Source organism: Macroventuria anomochaeta (assembly GCF_010093625.1).
Source record: "Macroventuria anomochaeta strain CBS 525.71 unplaced genomic scaffold BU25scaffold_17, whole genome shotgun sequence".
NCBI lineage: Eukaryota > Fungi > Ascomycota > Dothideomycetes > Pleosporales > Didymellaceae > Macroventuria > Macroventuria anomochaeta.
In genome coordinates this window covers 22,526-39,559 of record NW_022985378.1, presented here as the reverse complement: position 1 = coordinate 39,559, position 17,034 = coordinate 22,526, and the positions used below count along the sequence as shown (strand labels likewise).

At 50.7% G+C, this 17,034-nt stretch overlaps 10 protein-coding genes across 10 annotated transcripts; 5 read left to right on the top strand and 5 right to left on the bottom strand.

Annotated features, from left to right (window-relative positions):
* Positions 1 to 280: 280 nt before the first annotated feature.
* On the bottom strand, positions 281 to 571 carry BU25DRAFT_341465 (uncharacterized protein; the record flags this gene model as incomplete). Its single annotated transcript, XM_033702869.1, has 1 exon — positions 281 to 571. A coding segment is annotated over one exon (291 nt), but the record flags the coding sequence as incomplete, so codon positions are not given.
* A 377-nt stretch (positions 572 to 948) lies between these two features.
* On the top strand, positions 949 to 1,611 carry BU25DRAFT_310567 (uncharacterized protein; the record flags this gene model as incomplete). Its single annotated transcript, XM_033702124.1, has 2 exons — positions 949 to 1,139; positions 1,221 to 1,611. Coding segments are annotated over 2 exons (582 nt in total), but the record flags the coding sequence as incomplete, so codon positions are not given.
* Positions 1,612 to 2,294: 683 nt separating this feature from the next.
* Positions 2,295 to 3,553, bottom strand: BU25DRAFT_468896 (uncharacterized protein; the record flags this gene model as incomplete). Its single annotated transcript, XM_033710741.1, has 3 exons — positions 3,114 to 3,553; positions 2,811 to 3,048; positions 2,295 to 2,750 (listed from the first exon to the last, which is right to left on the bottom strand). Exons 1-3 carry the CDS (start codon positions 3,173 to 3,175, stop codon positions 2,295 to 2,297), a joined length of 756 nt encoding a protein of 251 aa, XP_033561450.1. The 5' UTR covers positions 3,176 to 3,553.
* A 403-nt stretch (positions 3,554 to 3,956) lies between these two features.
* On the top strand, positions 3,957 to 4,948 carry BU25DRAFT_410875 (uncharacterized protein). Its single transcript, XM_033706411.1, has 2 exons — positions 3,957 to 4,522; positions 4,575 to 4,948. The coding sequence occupies exons 1-2, from the start codon at positions 4,116 to 4,118 to the stop codon at positions 4,684 to 4,686; spliced, it is 519 nt and encodes a 172-aa protein (XP_033561449.1). The 5' UTR covers positions 3,957 to 4,115; the 3' UTR covers positions 4,687 to 4,948.
* On the bottom strand, positions 4,853 to 5,592 carry BU25DRAFT_410874 (uncharacterized protein). Its single transcript, XM_033706410.1, has one exon. The coding sequence runs from the start codon at positions 5,398 to 5,400 to the stop codon at positions 4,870 to 4,872; it is 531 nt and encodes a 176-aa protein (XP_033561448.1). The 5' UTR covers positions 5,401 to 5,592; the 3' UTR covers positions 4,853 to 4,869.
* Positions 5,593 to 7,295: 1,703 nt separating this feature from the next.
* On the bottom strand, positions 7,296 to 8,051 carry BU25DRAFT_410872 (uncharacterized protein). Its single transcript, XM_033706409.1, has 3 exons — positions 7,883 to 8,051; positions 7,757 to 7,819; positions 7,296 to 7,666 (listed from the first exon to the last, which is right to left on the bottom strand). Exons 1-3 carry the CDS (start codon positions 8,016 to 8,018, stop codon positions 7,353 to 7,355), a joined length of 513 nt encoding a protein of 170 aa, XP_033561447.1. The 5' UTR covers positions 8,019 to 8,051; the 3' UTR covers positions 7,296 to 7,352.
* A 138-nt stretch (positions 8,052 to 8,189) lies between these two features.
* BU25DRAFT_393037 (37S ribosomal protein Mrp17) lies at positions 8,190 to 8,681 on the top strand (the record flags this gene model as incomplete). The annotated part of the gene is made up of 3 exons (XM_033704677.1): positions 8,190 to 8,245; positions 8,302 to 8,333; positions 8,399 to 8,681. Exons 1-3 carry the CDS (start codon positions 8,222 to 8,224, stop codon positions 8,679 to 8,681), a joined length of 339 nt encoding a protein of 112 aa, XP_033561446.1. The 5' UTR covers positions 8,190 to 8,221.
* Positions 8,682 to 9,325: 644 nt separating this feature from the next.
* BU25DRAFT_368085 (uncharacterized protein) lies at positions 9,326 to 10,786 on the top strand (the record flags this gene model as incomplete). Its single annotated transcript, XM_033703885.1, has 2 exons — positions 9,326 to 9,681; positions 9,736 to 10,786. The coding sequence occupies exons 1-2, from the start codon at positions 9,608 to 9,610 to the stop codon at positions 10,784 to 10,786; spliced, it is 1,125 nt and encodes a 374-aa protein (XP_033561445.1). The 5' UTR covers positions 9,326 to 9,607.
* Positions 10,787 to 12,599: 1,813 nt separating this feature from the next.
* BU25DRAFT_491334 (glycoside hydrolase family 39 protein) lies at positions 12,600 to 13,807 on the bottom strand (the record flags this gene model as incomplete). The annotated part of the gene is made up of 3 exons (XM_033711559.1): positions 12,600 to 12,810; positions 13,409 to 13,642; positions 13,728 to 13,807. 3 exons carry the CDS (start codon positions 13,805 to 13,807, stop codon positions 12,600 to 12,602), a joined length of 525 nt encoding a protein of 174 aa, XP_033561444.1.
* An 895-nt stretch (positions 13,808 to 14,702) lies between these two features.
* Positions 14,703 to 16,969, top strand: BU25DRAFT_410869 (glycoside hydrolase family 36 protein). Its single transcript, XM_033706408.1, has one exon. The coding sequence runs from the start codon at positions 14,778 to 14,780 to the stop codon at positions 16,887 to 16,889; it is 2,112 nt and encodes a 703-aa protein (XP_033561443.1). The 5' UTR covers positions 14,703 to 14,777; the 3' UTR covers positions 16,890 to 16,969.
* Positions 16,970 to 17,034: the final 65 nt, after the last annotated feature.

Genomic DNA, 17,034 nt, shown 5'->3' with positions numbered 1-17,034 from the left:
CACACACACACGCTATAAGCGTCACCCAGGCACGATTACCATCTTGAGTAGTTGCTGTAACCTCCTTCTTCTCCCACATACGTCTACTGAAGACGTGCTTGGTCCTGGTGGTGACTCCGATCATAAAGCCCTTCTCATCCATATTGTATGTGTGCTCAGCGTCAACGTTGTATTGGGCGATTTTTGACTGCAACAGGTCGAAATAGAGCTTGTACTTGGTATACGAATCGGCGTTGTGGCGATTGCTGTCCATACCTGTTGAGTATTGAGAGATGAGATGGATCGAGTGGTTGTTGATGAAGCGGGTAACCCAGCTCTCGCTGACTGGCTCTGTGGCTATTGACGATGTGAAATTTGCTATCATTTCCCTTGTAGGAGGTAGACGGCGAGCTGTAAGCTCCTCTATATACTTGACAAGCTCGTCCTCCTGTTGTGGAGTGAGCTTTTGTTGTGCAATCGCCTTCTCTTCACGCGATCGCGTCTCGTGTCGATATTTTTGAGACAGGGTTGAGCGCACAACCTTATGTTTTTTAGCCAGCGCTGTCCACGGGATCTTATCGCATGGTATCATAGAGTCTATCTCTTCAAAGGCAGATTTCATAGTCATTGTGGCGTTGAGTAATTGTACAGTGAAGTATGGGTACAAAAAGGTGGTTCGGCGCATTACGCGAATCCGCGCATTACGCGCACGGACACGGTACTGTGTCCGCCGGGTCAATGCACGCGTCAGGCCAATGCACGCGATCACCAAAACATCTCAAAATCCTCAACACTATAACTCTACCAAATTATGTCTGTTTTAGAAGCCCTTAAACAAGGCACGCACAGCAAACTCAGATAGATCAATTTGCTAACAGGAAGTTGCTGATCAGACAGGGTTATTGCACTCAACGCTGTTGTGCAATGACCAAGGTGTGACAGCCCCATGTGCAGAGGCAGGCAGACTTACAACAATGCAAGCTCACCCTAAAACAAGAGCATGAGCTCTGTGAGTATATAGAAGTACTTACTGAGCGTCATCTTCCTCCTACAAGGCAAATGGTACAAAACTTCGCTGCAGAGATGGCTCACAAGAGCATCTCTGACACCTGGGTGTCTAACTTCCTCCACCGTCACAGCGACACTCTCCTCTATAAATGGTTGTCACGAGTATATACTGTTCAGCTCCCAGTACCTGCTATCTACAGCAGTACTGTGCCTTTTTGGTCAGTGTAGCACAGTGGAGCCGAGTTGTGTGCCTCACAATGGTGCACTGCCATGGACAAGCAGCGCCACTACGCCAATTCCCCTGCAAAGTATGAGCAATATTTCAAGCTCCTACACTACACGCTCACCAAATATGAGGTAGAACCTCGTGATACATACAACATGGATGAGAAGGGCTTTGCAATCAGTCTTGTTGGCAGGAGCAAGTCCATCTTCTCCAAACAATCATACAAGGCTGGGAAGAACAAGCAGTCTCTACAGGATGGCAATAGAGAGTGGGTAACACTGCTAGCAAGCGTGTGCGCAGATGGTTCAGCACTGCCACCAGGCCTCATATTTGCAGACAAGAACAACACCATACAAAGCAGCTGGGTTGAGGATATTGAGCCAGGAAAACACTCAGTGTTTGTCACTGCAACACCCTCAGGCTGGACGAATGACCAGGTAGGGCTTGCCTGGGTAGAGCAGCTGTTCAATTGCTACACCAAGAAGAAAGCTTGCAGAAACTGGCAATTGCTCATTGCCAATGGCCATGGCTCTCATATAACTATGGCCTTTATCAAGTACTGCGATCGCCACCGCATTCTGCTGCACATATTTCCACCACACAGTACCCGCACGCTGCAGCCGCTCGATGTAGTAGATCGCGTGCATTGACCCGGTGCGTGCATTGACCCGGCTGACACAGTACCTGGAATTTTTCTGTACATCTTCAACATGGCTTGCGCGAGTGCAAGTGCCGGTGTAAAAATAGCGCTGAGCAGAGATTGATCGAAAACAGGTCACCGCGAGTAGAAATGTACGCCTTGAAAATACTCATATATTTACTAACCATTTACCCCCACGAGAAGTGCTCTGAATGCAGATACACACCGCCAGACTCAGAGCCTCCGAGAGTGCCCAGGTTCTCCTTCACGACGGTATTCCGTACATCATTCTGCATCGTGACCGGTCCACAAACGTACAGACCCGGCGAGTTACCTTCCACTGCAGCTGCGTCTCCTTCTTAATGAACTATAAGTGGCAAGTTGAGCCTGTCGTGAGATTTCTATGTTGGTGCAGCGACACGGTCGTCCTTGGGCTTGACTTCAATGTTGTCTGATTAGCTCAGCCACAATTTCTAGAAACCAAGTGCGGCTACTAGTGTAGCGCGTTGCCAGGACGATGCGTACGTTGCAACAGTGTTCTAGGCGCGTGGTCTGTCTCTCCTCATCTCCAGTCTTGAAGTCTTTCTCGAAAGCTCCGTCGGCAGCATCAATAGCAGAACGTTGTCTACAGAACAGCTCAAGAAAAGACAAGATCCAGACAGCGCCTGATCCGCCCGCGACGACAAGTAAGCGATCAGCCTTGTTGAATCTCTGCATGTTGATACCTCTGTACGGACCATCGATGAGCACAGGTACCACAGTACCGGGGTGTTTCTGAGCATAGTCGCACAACTTCGTCAACCCATGCGAATAGCGAATGTAGAACACAAGCTCAGACTTCCCCTTTGCTTGCACCGATGGTAGCAAACAGATGGTGACAGGATGCGATGAAAAAGCCTGCAACCCGAAGCTCATAAAGCGTAGAAAGCAGTGTTCAGGCTTTCAGCGCATGCTGACCAACGGGATGGTGAGGCGTATGAAGCCGTTGTCCTCCATGTGGATGTGGGCTTTTTGAGTAAAGCTGTATTCGAAGGCGGTTAGGAGCCACGGGCAGACGAAGCAAGGAACGTAGATGACTGCAGTTTCGATATTGAGCGGCTTACAAGACAAACGGCATGCATGCCAATGCGATCCACCCCGACCTGGTTCCCAGTGGTGGTGAGTCTCCAAAATCCTCGCTTGACCATCAGGAGGGCTGTGGGATTAAGTCCAGAGCGTGAATGAATAGCTTAGAATGAGCCCAGAGGATGCGTCACTTACAAAAGAAGTATACGGTACCAGCAGTTCCCAAGAGCAAAAGGCCAACCGGCGCTGAGTTCCATCGTATCGCCTCAACATGAAATCCACGGTATGACAAGGATCGGACGATTGCAATCAACTTCCGCCATATTGGAGGGCCTTGGAACTTTCGATGCCCCAGAAGTTATGAGGATATGACGTGACCGATGATGAAGATCCCCAGGGCACTCATGAAGAAGACCACGGTTGGTAAAGCGTAGACGTAGTCGGCGATGTACCTGGTATGGCTCTGTCAACATTGGAAAAAAACAATCCCCTAGTTTGCCTACCAGAAATGCCATCGTTGCATGTAGTATTTCGTTGCTCTTCAGTGAATCGATTGCAAGTGAGTTCGCGACTACCGGTCAGCTGAAGTGGGCAAGTGAACCAGCTCGCCATCGTGATTGCTCTTGCAGTCTGGGTGAGAAGGCGTATTCTCGGCTCCTGCCGGAAAGCGCGAATCACAACTGCTAGAAATTCGATCTTTGCAGAGGTCAAGAAGCTGGGAGACCAAAAGACAAGACTTGTCTAAGACTGCAATCCATGTCAAGCTTCTTCAATGCAAAGCTTGAGCATACTTTGACAGCTGCAACGCAACCACATGTCGGAAACCCAGCGATCAGCTCCACGTACAGGAATGGGCACGGTTTGATTGGCCGCGTCCAGAGTTCTATATGACTGACAGAACTGGTGGAGAGTGTTGCGTCGCACATTAGGCCAACTTGGTATAAACCTAGTCCGGTAGTGGCAAGAGCGAGCGTTTGAGCGAGAATGAGCAAGTTAACGCGTTCACCCGTTGAATGCCTCCCCCTTTGCATGTGGAGGGTCCTCTGTTTGCTATTGCTGGTTCTACTGTCGCTTCATCTCTGGTAACTGCTGCTTCACGTCTACACTCTTGTACGTGCGGAATATTGGTTCGACGTACTTCGCTACCAAGCCCTTCTTTTCCTTCGCTATGCTGTGAGAGCTACCATACTGTTCAACATGGATATGTCGATGACAATGGCAATGTCCACCACAGCGACAGATGCCAAGTCAATGCCCATCTCCTCATCGTCTTCCGACATGATGATGGGAGCAGACTCGACGGCCATGACTTTCTTCGTATCCACTTCAACGCCTCTTTGGTCAACATCCTTCACGCCTCATAATACCGGAGAGTATGCGGGGGTTTGCATATTCCTGATCGCGCTTGCGGTCATGTTTCGGCTGTTGCTTGCGTTTCGAGTCAACTTCTTCACGATACTTGCCGCTGTGAGGCAGAACCGGTACAAAGGCCTTATACACTCGCATACGACTGAAGAGAAGTCGACGGCTCAGCCTTCTAGAGCGGACGAGGCTGTTATGATGGCGGCCTTGGATGTTGTTGTTGCCGGTGTGAGCTATCTGTTGTGAGTATTTCCTCCCCAAATCCGTGAGTGGCGACCACTGATCCTAGTGCAGGATGCTCGCGGTGATGACTTTCAATATGGGGTACTTTCTGTCGATACTCTGCGGTGTTTTCCTGGGAAGCCTGGTATGCGGCCGATATACTGGCAGTGCCGGCGCGCATTGAACTGTACTCTTGCGCCTCCGTGTGTGCCCGGTGTTGCATTTTCGATCCGACAGACGTAGCTCAAAAAGGTGTGTATGCGCATTGTGAGGTTGCTTGCTGTCAGCCTTGATGTGTTTGTACCAATATACGTATATCTTACTGTTAGCTAATGCTTGCGGGAGGGTGCCGACATCCTCAACCTGTCTAGAAGGATTGACTTTTCCTAAGCCAAACTCTCTTCAAACGTTGAATGCCCCATATTCTCCCAGAAGTCTGCTCAGACCATTCCAAGCTCTCTACAATATGCAACGCCGTCTCTCCTTCCAAGCCACAATACATTGTAGAACTTGCACTCCAATGAGGCCCCAAAGAGCATAGTGCCTGGTTCTCGAGACAAACATGCCACGGAGAGAATGTCTTCCGAGGACAATATTGGTGTATACATTGCGCTGATGCCGATAGATTGAGTTCGCTTAGTGTTTGGATGTTCCAAGGAGTTTCTATGCCTCCGATCGTCACCAAATCTACAGGCATCCTGCGCGCGGAGCCCTTACAATCCTCGGAAGCTGCAAGCTGTACTGGCCCCCACAGGTGACCAATCACGCCCATAAGCTCTTGAATGATGTATATCACGTCAGTCGATGGTGCCGGATGGATGATGGACGGCGGCTCGCTCGCTCGCCAAGCCCACGTTCCTGTAGTCTCCAAGTTGATGTTTGGTGAGATTCTAGACATGGCCAGCTTGTCCAAATTGGGTTGTGTTTTACATATTTGAAACCCCAATCGCAAGATGACTTGGCCCACGTTCCAGCTGAGCTTCGAGGCCGTGCCCAATTTTCTTGAATTGTACCTTCTTCTGTGGCGGTGTGGGCCGCTGTAGAATACTGATAGCTACGGTAAACAATAATGTAGGACTATCGGGTCGACGGAATACTGCGCTGAGTTGCTATCTAGTGAGGAGAAGACGACTATATACTCATTCTGGAACGTGCTAGTCCAGAACAGTTTAAGCAAGGGTGATAGGGTCTTGCATGGGCTGACTAATACCGCAACGTCTTCGCAGACTCAAGAGACCGTGTGGTCGCGGAAAACGAGCAGTCGTTTTGAAAGCGTCCGCTCCTGGAAAGTCCAGCCACGAGTGTGGTAATCCACTTCTTGCCGACTACCATATCGTCTGGGACGACTTGCCTCAACCAAGCGGCAAGTGGAACTGAGAATGTGCATCCTGTATGGTGACTGGCGTGGGCTTTGTACTCTCGTGCCTACGAGACCTGTTTGATCGTCTCCATCGAGAGCAGCAATCGTGAAGTAAGCACTCACGTAGACTGAAGCCATGGCCGCTAGTTGGTGCCTCTTGTTGATGATATGGTCTTGTATGATACACAAGCGATCAACCCATAGGTACTTCGGACCTATTGCTCGAACTAGAGCAATACTGTCCCATATCGTCTTCGGCAGCATGGATGATTTGGCTGCTTCGTCAAAGGCTCCCGGTATTTGGAGTTGTTCAAAGTTGCTCGTGATCGTTTGAAAAGAATTGCTTCTCGCGCCCTGGACATAACTTAAGGCTATGTAGCGGTGATCATCATGAACGTGATGCTGTTGGGTCAGACAAAGTTGCTCAACACTGAGCTACGTGCAACAGTCGTCCAAGGGTCAGTCATAGAATAACAAACACCGGAATCATACTGGTCACACTCCTCCACCCACGACTGTAGCACTTGTGGGTCAATCTGATCTTCCACCGCCAGACCAACCACTTTGCTTGGCTTAGACCTCTTAGCTGCGCGCAAAAGCCTAAGGCCGCCATCCAGAGTGCGCTGTGGGTATGCATTGGTGGCAATCGACAGGAACCAGTACGCCGTCGTTAGTTTTTGGGAGCGCCGTTTTCTGTCTCGAGGATTAGAGTTGCCGTAAACTCCTGCGGGCGCGAACGGTCGAAACCGATGATATTTTCGTCGAGAGCTTTGAGCAAGCCCCGACAAGTCGAACAGTTTGTGTTCCTCGCTAGTTCTTCACAACTCCATTTCTAAGTATGTATAAGCTCACGATCTTCAAAGTATTCAGGTTCGGGAAAAGCGCCCTGAATCGTGAAATGGCATGTCTTGCAGGACGGAAGCTCAACTGTCTCATCGGCCTCAGCACTTCTGAAATTAGCAGATAGCTTCAAGCTGTGTTTCAGATAGTAAACCTTTTGTGGCACAGAGTATCGCGAGCCTTGCGAAAGAGGCTTGAGTGAGGCATTCTATTTCGTGATCAGAGTGGGAATCCTGCTAGATCGCTCCTCGTATGCTGGTTCGAGTTAGATCGGTAAGGCCCTGACGGAGGGTAAGTACAAGCTTGCTTGCTAAGAGCGTACGAGCGGAACGTATGCACGGGTATCAGGCTGGGCCGCTGACATGCTGACAGGCACGTGCAATAAGCTTGGCATGGCGGATGCGTGCCTGCTGACTCCATGTTGATGTGCTCTGAATGAACCATCCACGGAGCAGCACTAAATGGGTAGTGAGGGACAAATACATGCAAAGATGCTCAGGGACCAATGAAGATCTATACTTCTGGTTAGCAAAGCGGTCCCAATCATGATTCGCAATCACATGATGATTTGGTGAAGGGAAGTGTATCGCCAATGGCAATGCTCATGTGTTCGTTACTGACGTGCAAAGATATCTGCATCATGATTTTTCTTATGCCTCCTCTGTGAACTCCTTGTACTCGGCCTTGCTCATCAGCTTGCCTGTTGGCTCCTTTGATACAGTGATCTTGGCAATCCAAGCATCGCCCTCAGGGTCCTTGTTGATGTTGCCCGGCTTGTCCTCGAGGGCCGAGTTGAGCTCGGCGACTGTCCCGCTGACGGGTGTGAGGATATCTGAGGCAGACTTTACGGACTCAACGGCGCCGATAGCGTCACCCTCGCCGACCTCGAGGTCAACCTGGGGAAGCTCGATGTAGACGACATCACCGAGGGCTTTCGCGGCGTATTCTGAGATACCAAGGGTGTCTGAGGTGAGGGTCAGCGTTCCTGATCCTTGAGGTCATGCAATTGCATGGCCAATGCTTAGAGCAAGAGCTAGCAGGACAATGGACGTACATGTCTTGCCATCGGCGGACACCTCAATCCATTCGTGGTCCTCGGTATACTTCTTCTCCTTCACTGCTCCCTATCAGCTATATATTCTCTCCCCTCAATTGCTGTTCTGAAGCTTAAAGCGCATACATTGTGCAGACACCGTGAATAGCCGGGGCGTCTGAGCAATCTGCCTCCATTGCTGGCAAGCGAAAGCGCTCGGCCTCTTCGCAGCAACAGAAGTCAATTGACGCGCAGCGCGGGCAACAGAGTATCGAGAGGCCATTGTGTGAATAATTCTGTGTGTAGTGGAAAAATCAATTGCAGGTTCATGAAGCTCGGGGGAGCCGCCGTGCGATATGACAGTGCCAAGGCGCGCTAGATGGCGGAGTTGGCGATTGAGAAGGCGCGCGAATGTTTTCCGAAAGCGACCACTTTTCGCGAGGGAAAGAGCGCGACTGCGACGGCAACACCAATAAAACCGTCAAAATGTTGTACGAGATGATTGGAGTGGTGTGTATACCTTTGCGACGAGATTGCTAGAGATGAAGGAGAATTGACAGCTGCAGGTACGGCCCGGCCGCCTCTCCGAAGTAAAAGAGTATGCACCACACCTCCCATTGGAACGGATGTATCCAGGGCTCCATACTGATATATGGAATGCAGAATCGCCAAAACCGCTGGCAGAATCGTTCTCGAGCAAAATGGCGTCGTGCGCGGAGTTTCGAACTGGGGTACTTTCCTCCTCCCCAAGGCCGCGAAAAAACTGCAATCGACCCACCACTACGGCCACCACTTCATCATGCGCTTCGACTCGAGCGCTCGCACACAGCATTCTCTGCGAAAGACCATGTCTCTCGACCCCCGCCTGATCAGGTACTCGATTGTCAAGATGGGCACGAAGTTCGAGGAGATCAAGGACATCACAGGAAAGGCTGAATTCAGGTAGACGAGGAAAAGAGCTTTGGGGAGAAGAGGTGGATGAGGAGTGTACAATACCCTGTTTACAACATTATGCGGTGTGTATATGGAACAGGCAGCATAACATGGCGTTTGGGACATCTTGGACATAGATCCATTGTAGGAATCGATCAAGAGAAGGTTTGATTCATCGTGAATAAATTCAAGACAGAATTACCATAGTATGATGACGGGTTATCCATAAGTGACGAGCACTCCACGCATTGGAAGGAGCCGGTGTTGCCCTGAGCGCATCGAGGATGCCAGTGTGTCTAAAGATTTACAGCTGGAGAGAATGTCTAGGGGATGAGCTGAACACCTCCAAGCTCACCTATGTCCAACTTCAAGACTTCATGGTTGATATCAATGTTGCTGTTGATCAGGACTCGCGGCTTCCTCACATGCTCGCCGCCAAGCCCCATGGTGCAGTCCAGACTACACAACATTAGCTTACTCGATGCAGAAAGCACTTGAGAGGCCTCGATAGCAACTCTACAAGATACCCGATTGAACTGAAAGAGAACGCATCTTGCCATGTTCCTAAGGCAAAACATTTGTTGCCCCACCTTTTCCCCGCCAAGTGTTCCAGGGGTCGTGAAACAGCACGCGAAACCCACCATCATCCGCCCAACACCAACTTTGCCCTCAGCCATTGTACGATCGCCCAGCTGTGCCCAGCTGTCTACTGGATTGTGGCTTGAATACGCTGAGCAGAGTTTCAAACAAGCATTCGGCCCCTCCAGTCAAGCCTTCTGGACCTGTGCGCCGGCCTACAGAGGGCACTAGACAAGCAATTGAGACGTCTTACCTCGAACATGCAGCATGCTTGTGAAACCAGAGCTCCCGTTGTCCCGTAATGGAGTCGGGATCGATGTCTCTGCTATAACAATGTAGGTCCCCGCGTGCGAGCTGGAAATGGAACCAGACTTTCTACTCAAAATGCCGTTCATAAACTCAAAAGGCGCGTCAACACTCGGCCACACATTCAGGTGAGTGAACTTCGTTGACTTAAAGCGCATGGCTGAGCAGCTAACAAGGGCCAGGAACTTCGATCAAACGATCATCACTGTAAAGGTTGGAGCGAAGGACTACCAGGAACCTTTCAGTTGCCATAAAGAGCTACTGCGCCGATGCTCAGCGCACTTCGATCAATGCTTGAGCGAGGAGAAAGGGTCGCCTTACAAGAGGTCTGGATTGTCGCTGGAACTCGAGGATGTGAGCCCTGATGTTTTCGATGCGTTCATGATGTGGCTCTACACCGGCTTTATCCCACACCATCTCATCGAAGGTGGGAAAGAAGTTCACCCTCCAACACACGCCATCAATATGAATGGCGCAAATAGCACAACAACAGATCAGCAGGAGAGTGACGACATTGACACAGCATCATGGGCCATCAGTCTCGACCACGACGACACTGCTAGCCAACCCTCCAACGGCAAAGCACCCAGTGTTTCCGAAGAAATAAGCGCAGACAAAATACCTGGCGACTCCAGCGACGTCGAAAAATACACCCCCTCACCACCAGTCCGCAACCCTGCCGAGAAGCCTGAAATCCCTAAAGAAACCCTTTGCCCTTGCTGCTCGCGCCCCTACAAGTGGCGCGGCCTCGAAGGCTTCCTAGAACGGCGCTTCATCTCCCTCTACATCTTCGCACACCGGTACTGTATCCCCTCCCTTCGCCGCGCCGTGCTGTTAGCCTGGCAAACAAACGACGAGATCCTGCAATCTATGCCAGACCACAGCAACGTCATCGCCGCCTACACCGATCTCCCACCTGACTCACCACTCTGCCGGTACTTCTTGGATATGTACAGTGTGTACTGGAACCCGGATAAGGACAACGAATTCGCTATCCCCTTGCGGAGTCAGTTGCCACAAGCTTTTTTGTTTGAGTTGGTGACGATGTTAGCCAGGGGCGAGAGGCCGAAGACGGAGAAGGAGTGGTGCGAGTTTCATGAGCACGAGAGCGAGGAGGAAAGGAAGGCTTGTTGTGAGGGGCTGGGGAGGGATCCGATTGCGGGGAAGGCGTTGAGGAGGATTAGGGATAGTAAGGGGTGGAAGGGGTTGGTGTTGAAGAAGGGGAAGCGATGAGTACATGTCATTTTGTAAGTGCGTCTGCGTTTAGCGAGTCAATACATGTTACGAGAGTCACTTTTGACATTACCCTTCGACCCCTAACATTTTATGCTCACAAGGCCGATGCTTAATCCTCATTGTCTCTATGTATCGACTACGGCTCGGCGCGCCTAAATCACGGACTACTGCTCATCTTATTTCGACATCCGTGCTACTACACCCCAATGCGGTGTAATGCACCCTTGCCCACCGTCCTCGAGGCTGCGCAATGCTGACCGAGGCTGCTACATCAAGTAGCAGTTTTGCTTTCAGCTCGGTGGATTGTTTTCTCCAAACTAATACCGTGTCTGTGCACGCAATGCGCATGTTCGCGCAACGCGCACCTCGGCCCGCATCAACACCTATTCTCAACCCCCCTATTTCTCAACACCACGATGCCTGTACAGGATGACGTTACAGAGATAGAGCGATTGGACTCTGACGAAGGTTTTTCATACCAAAAGATTGCTAAAAAAAACATAAAGCGTGGCGCTCAACGTTGACGTGCAGGCTCAACGGTGAATGCGTCCCGCGTGAGGACCAGGCACTCAAACAAGGCCTCATGCACCCACGCGATGAAGCAGAACTTGTTGCTTACATTGAGAGCCTCACAGAGCAACACCTTATGCCTACAAGGCAAATGATTAAGAATTTTGCAATCCCTATACTCAAAAAAGAGCCCAACGATTCCTGGGTTATACGCTTCCTCAACCAAAACAAAGACCAACTCATCTCATTGTGGACAACGCCTATGGAGACTAGCCGCCACAAGGCTAATTCTGGTTATAAGTACAGCAAATACTTTGAGCTTCTGCATTCCAAAATGCAACAGTATGAGCTGGAACCTGCGCACACATACAATATGGACAAGAAAGGCTTTCTTATTGGATGCACAGGCAGGAGCAAGAGAATCTTTGCAAGAGCATTGTATGGCCAGAAGCAGTTCAGGCAGTCACTCCATGATGGCAATCGCGAGTGGGTAACAATCTTAGCATGCATCTGCAGCGATGGATCTGCTCTTCCTCCAGGCATCATATACCCAGCAGCTGGAAGAGCCGTACAATCAAGCTGGATTACAGCAATTGATGCATCACAACACTCGGTGCACTTCACTACATCACCCAATGGATGGACAAATAACGACCTTGGCCTGACGTGGCTTGATCAGGTATTTGAGCGCTACACAAAGCCAGTTTAAGCCAACGCCTGCGCCAACTCCGTCCTCTACACAGCCACTCGACCGGACTATCCTGGCTCTGTATGGGGCGCTGCACCAGATTCTGATAGCCTGAAGGGCTGCTGTATGTCGGAAGGGTAGAACGGCGCTTGTGCCCGTCACCGGAGATAGAGCCACATATAGAGTGGGTATCTATGCAGCGGCGGGATTTAGCGAGTGAAGTATATTTTCGAACCTGATCAGTTGGACGTTATATTATGCTTACATCTAGTGTGAATCATCTTTTTATAAATTCTTCGCGAGCAACGCAGCTTTCTTCTTTCTCATATCATCGAACACACGCATCCTGACAGCTTGCTCAGTCCGGTTGGACTCCCACTATTCTTCTTGCGAGCTCACCGTGGTCCCCACGTACACCTCCCTCGGACGCAGTTTAGCTGATGGCCACAAAGCAAGCGGTCGCACAGAAAGCGTCGCCAAGGTGGGTATACCTTCTCGAACAGCAATCTGGATAGAACCTTCATGTGCTCCTTGTACCCAGGTGATGTGGCATCGATGAGATTTTGCGGAATTTGCTCGTACGCTGTATCCACCAAACGGACGATCTCACCATTACAGCCGAAGCCCAGTCCGTACGGGGTTCACAAGCTGCTCGACAAGCTCAGCAGCAACGTCAGAAGTACCGTCAGACTGAGTGTAACGCCAGAGACCGTTGCGACGAAGGATGGCACGGATGTCAATAAGCCAATTGGCATAGCCAGGATTGTTCTTAAGAGACGCGATCTTGTACTCGGTGGCCATATTGGCTGTGTGCGGGTGCTCACTAAGGCGGGGTAGCTGAAAATTTGCGGTGGATGAGCTGCGCGGTTGCAGTGAAAGTAGCTGCAAGGGCAGAAGGATTGTAGCTGCGCGTGCGCAGAAGAAGAGTAAAGCAAAAGAGAGTAAAATAGCTGAGATCAGCGTAGCTGGTTAAGGGTGAGGGCTCATAGCCTGTCAAGACTGGGTGGTTATGATGCTGTATTGCAGGTGAGCAGAAGCTCGATATAAGCTACCTATCACGTGCCGGCAATTGGGGAATCCTTCACCCGCCTCCCGCGGACAATATTCGCAACCTATGAGATCCAAACACACCATAGACCTTCCCATATATCTTCTCAATTGGTTTCGTGCTCAGTCTTTGACCATGCATCTCAGATGCATAGTATCTATAGACATGATACTCGGCCGTCGGATAATACCCTGCAGAGGTGTCAGAGTACTGCGCAGTCCCTGCGCCCGGCTTAGAGACAAGACCTGCGAGCAGATCATGTAACGTATTAGCCATGGCCTAATTACCTCTCAAACCGATGGCATTCTCTCTTTTCAGTTGCGATATGAACTACACTGCTCCGGATGGAACCTATTCCGACCAAGTAGCGTACTCATTGATGTTGACCACGCCGCTCTCAGGGATGCCTTGTTGCTTTAGAATCCCACTGAACGTGACGATTGAGGTAGTCGAGGCCCTGTGCCCTTGCTCCATGTGCCAGGGCCACTCGTCAGGAATGCTACTGTCCTGCTTGACGAGCGTCAGGAAGTCGGCCCACCGCTCATCACCGGAATCAGGAACGTGACTAAAACATGGGTCACTAATACGGACAGTTGGAAGTTCCCTCCTGATGAAGTCAGCTCACATTGCCGTCTTCGCACATGCGATCAAGCCCATACCTCAACAAGAAATACGTCCTGCTCCAGAGTTACAACCATTGCGATCGCGGGCGATTCCAGAAGAACTTGAGATCCGGATCGTTCCAGAAGTCAAACACGAGGCCCTCCAACATGTTGTGCCTTGCTGCATTTGTGACCCATAGAGCCATCATTTCATCCCACGAGGTCCAATCATCGTTGTCTCCTGGATGCGGCGCGTCCGGCGGCTGCCCACCATTCGCTCCTCACAATGCATATGGGAGCAGGACAAAAGTGCCACCATATTTGCGAGTGGTTCGATAGTTGCTGAGCGCCGATTGAATCTAGCTTCATAGTCGGCTTTGCTGCGGTACCAGCCCCGTGTATAAGGTAATTGTGAGCCTCCACCACATCCGCAACGGAAACTGACATCAGTGCAGAAGTTATCCGGAATCTGACCAAGTGTGTCTGGAATGCCGTATATCTATCCTGACGCCAGATACTGTGGTGGACTGGTTTGTTGGTCTAAGTACACCGTTGCAGTGCCTGCAACTGCCGAGTTCTACTTCTTTTGCTCGGTCGGCAGTTCCTGTAGACCATGCAAATATTCCGCTTAGTACATCGTCAGCCTATGCTCCCGTATTGTCGGCACGTAAATTGCTTGAGCAGAACTTACTCAACATGTTGATTTTGTACTGTGATACTGCCCAACTGAACATTCAAATCGAATGCTTAGTATTGTTGACGTAGGGTAGATTGTTCCGTAGATTGTGTCTGACAAGGCTGATTCATAACCACGGGGCTAGATGATGCGTTGTCGTGTCGTCTACTTCCTCGATTTGTGGCTCCATAAACCCCTGCCCTTTCGCTAAAAGCTCACCGGGGTCATCCAGTTGCATGTCGTGCATGCGGGGAAACAACCCCACCGGAGTCGTACCTCATGGCGCCCAGCCTTAAGGACCCCACCATTACGAAACCTTGCTGGCAGCCTTCGGCTTCTCCACCGGAATCCCTCCACGTCGAACAACGCCTTAACCATTGGCTTTTGTGTCTCGAAGGACTACCCCATTGACCCGCTAGATCTTCTCACCCGCAACTTCAACCACCGAAGAATAAGGAAACAAGATGGCTCGGTCGATCTTATGGGAAACCAAAGCTTTGACTGTGGCCTTCATCATTGCTAAAGATGGAACTGTCAACATCGACGCAGTCGAACCATCGAAATCTGTTGCGACAACTCGAAAGGAAGATATCGCACATTTACCAATTCATCAGCTTCGGTTGGTGGGCGAAGGTAACCACAACGGGTCCAAAACAGCCAAGGCCTTCGTATCGACGTATATGAGCAGGAGGTTGAAGTACATATCGCACCACAAGTGGCAAGAAGCAGAGACAAATTATCTCGAGATTGTAACCAAAGACGACGAATCGAAAATGGTCGTTACGTCTCTCTTTACCATCTTCGACCATGTTCCAGTCTTGCAAGCCAGCGTAACAATCCGCAATGAGTCTGAAAACGCTGTCTCAATCACGTCTCTGCCATCACTGGTCATAGGTGGTCTGACCAGAAGCTCAGAGCAGTGGTGGCACGATTACAAACTCTTGACACCCAACAACAGTTGGTTCCGCGAAGCTCAATGGAGAGAGCACACGTTGCCTGACGTTGGTGTGGATCACTGTCTTCCACAACCTTGTCCGGCGTCTTTTGCTACTTTTGGATGCTCGAATCTCGGCAGCTTTTCGACTGGAACATACCTACCCATGGGAGCGTTGAGCAGTAAGACAAACTCGGAGACATGGCTGTGGCAGGTCGAGAACAACGGCTCCTGGAAATGGGAGATTGGAGATTGGGGTGAGCAGATTTACGTCGCCATCGGTGGTCCAAATAACAATGATCACCACTGGATGCAGGAACTTCAACCGGGCGAATTTTTCACCTCGGTACCTGCAGCCATATGCCATGTGTCTGATGGTCTGGATGCAGCTTTCCAGGCTATGACAGCCTATAGAAGACGGATCAGAAGGCCTCATTTGGACAATGTCGAGCTACCCTTGATCTTCAACGACTATATGAACTGTCTCATGGGCGATCCAGACGAGACCAAGATCAAAGCACTGATCGACCCTGCTGTGAGAGCTGGTGCAGAATACTTTGTCATCGATGCTGGCTGGTACTCGAACGACAGTAACTGGTGGGATGACATCGGCGCATGGGAGCCTTCGCCCAAGCGCTTTCCGTCCGGTTTCGATGCTCTGCTACGTGAGCTCAAGTCCGCTGGCTTGACGCCTGGACTTTGGGTGGAACCAGAATCCATAGGGGTGAAATCCGAGGTTGCGAACCGTTTGCCTTCAGAAGCCTTCTTTCAACAGAAGGGGGAACGGGTGGTGGAGAGAGACCGGTTTCAGCTGGACTTCCGCCACGAAGCGGTCAGAAAGCATCTCGACCAGGTAGTAGATCGACTTGTGAATAGTTGTGGCGTCGGCTACTTCAAGTTCGACTACAACATCGAGATCATCCAAGGTACAGAGGTGAATACAGGCAGTGCTGGTGCAGGACAGCTTGACCACAATCGAGCATACCTCGCATGGGTGACAAATCTTCTCGACAAGTATCCAGGGTTAGTCATTGAGAACTGCTCCAGTGGTGCTCAGCGAATGGATTATGCTATGCTGGCCGTACATCCGCTCCAGTCAACCAGCGACCAGGAAGATCCGGTGATGTATGGTGCTATTTCAGCAGCAGTCTTCACAGCGGTCACTCCAGAGCAGAGCGCCACCTGGGCCTATCCGCAGAAAGAGTGGACCGACGAGATCAATGCTTTCACAGTTGTGAACAGTCTGCTCGGGAGGATACATTTAAGCGGGCGACTGGACAAGCTCTCTAAGAGCCAGTTTGCACTCATCGCGGATGGTATGAAGGTGTACAAGAGCATGCGCCAAGAGTTAAAGACTGGCCTGCCTTTCTGGTCATTGGGGCTACCAAGATGGCACGATAACTGGCTATCGACAGGGTTGATATGTGGAAAGAAGACCTTCCTGTCAGTGTGGAGAAGAGGTGGCGAGACGACGTGCAAACTGCCTATCCGTCATCTTTCGGGACAAGAAAACGTCAAAGCCACGCTGCTATACCCAAGAACGTTCAGCGCAGAGACGCATTGGGATGGATCTGCGGGCGCATTGATGGTGACATTGCCAGAGGTGGTATGTGCACGCCTTTTCGAGCTCGAGTCGACATGAGCGCTTATTGGCAGGTCGCGTATTGAATAAATCATTCACTTCTATCTGACAGATGATGGTTTGGCGGATGATGTCGTGATCGCAGTCGTGATGCGGAAAGGCGAGACCGACAACTGCAGGTGAGGTCGCTGCCGGGCGCGGAAAA

Bases quoted from the DNA above. Each gene is read 5' to 3' on its own strand.
- BU25DRAFT_410869 (XM_033706408.1), top strand. From the start codon at position 14,778: ATGGCTCGGTCGATCTTATGGGAAACCAAAGCTTTGACTGTGGCCTTC.
- BU25DRAFT_410872 (XM_033706409.1), bottom strand. From the start codon at position 8,018: ATGGCCTCTCGATACTCTGTTGCCCGCGCTGCGCGTCAATTGACTTCT. The intron at 7,820-7,882 runs GTATGCGCTTTA...GATAGGGAGCAG, and splicing joins ATTCACGGTGTCTGCACAAT to TGAAGGAGAAGAAGTATACC. The intron at 7,667-7,756 runs GTACGTCCATTG...CCCTCACCTCAG, and splicing joins GTCCGCCGATGGCAAGACAT to ACACCCTTGGTATCTCAGAA.
- BU25DRAFT_410875 (XM_033706411.1), top strand. From the start codon at position 4,116: ATGGATATGTCGATGACAATGGCAATGTCCACCACAGCGACAGATGCC. The intron at 4,523-4,574 runs GTGAGTATTTCC...ATCCTAGTGCAG, and splicing joins GCCGGTGTGAGCTATCTGTT to GATGCTCGCGGTGATGACTT.
- BU25DRAFT_410874 (XM_033706410.1), bottom strand. From the start codon at position 5,400: ATGTCTAGAATCTCACCAAACATCAACTTGGAGACTACAGGAACGTGG.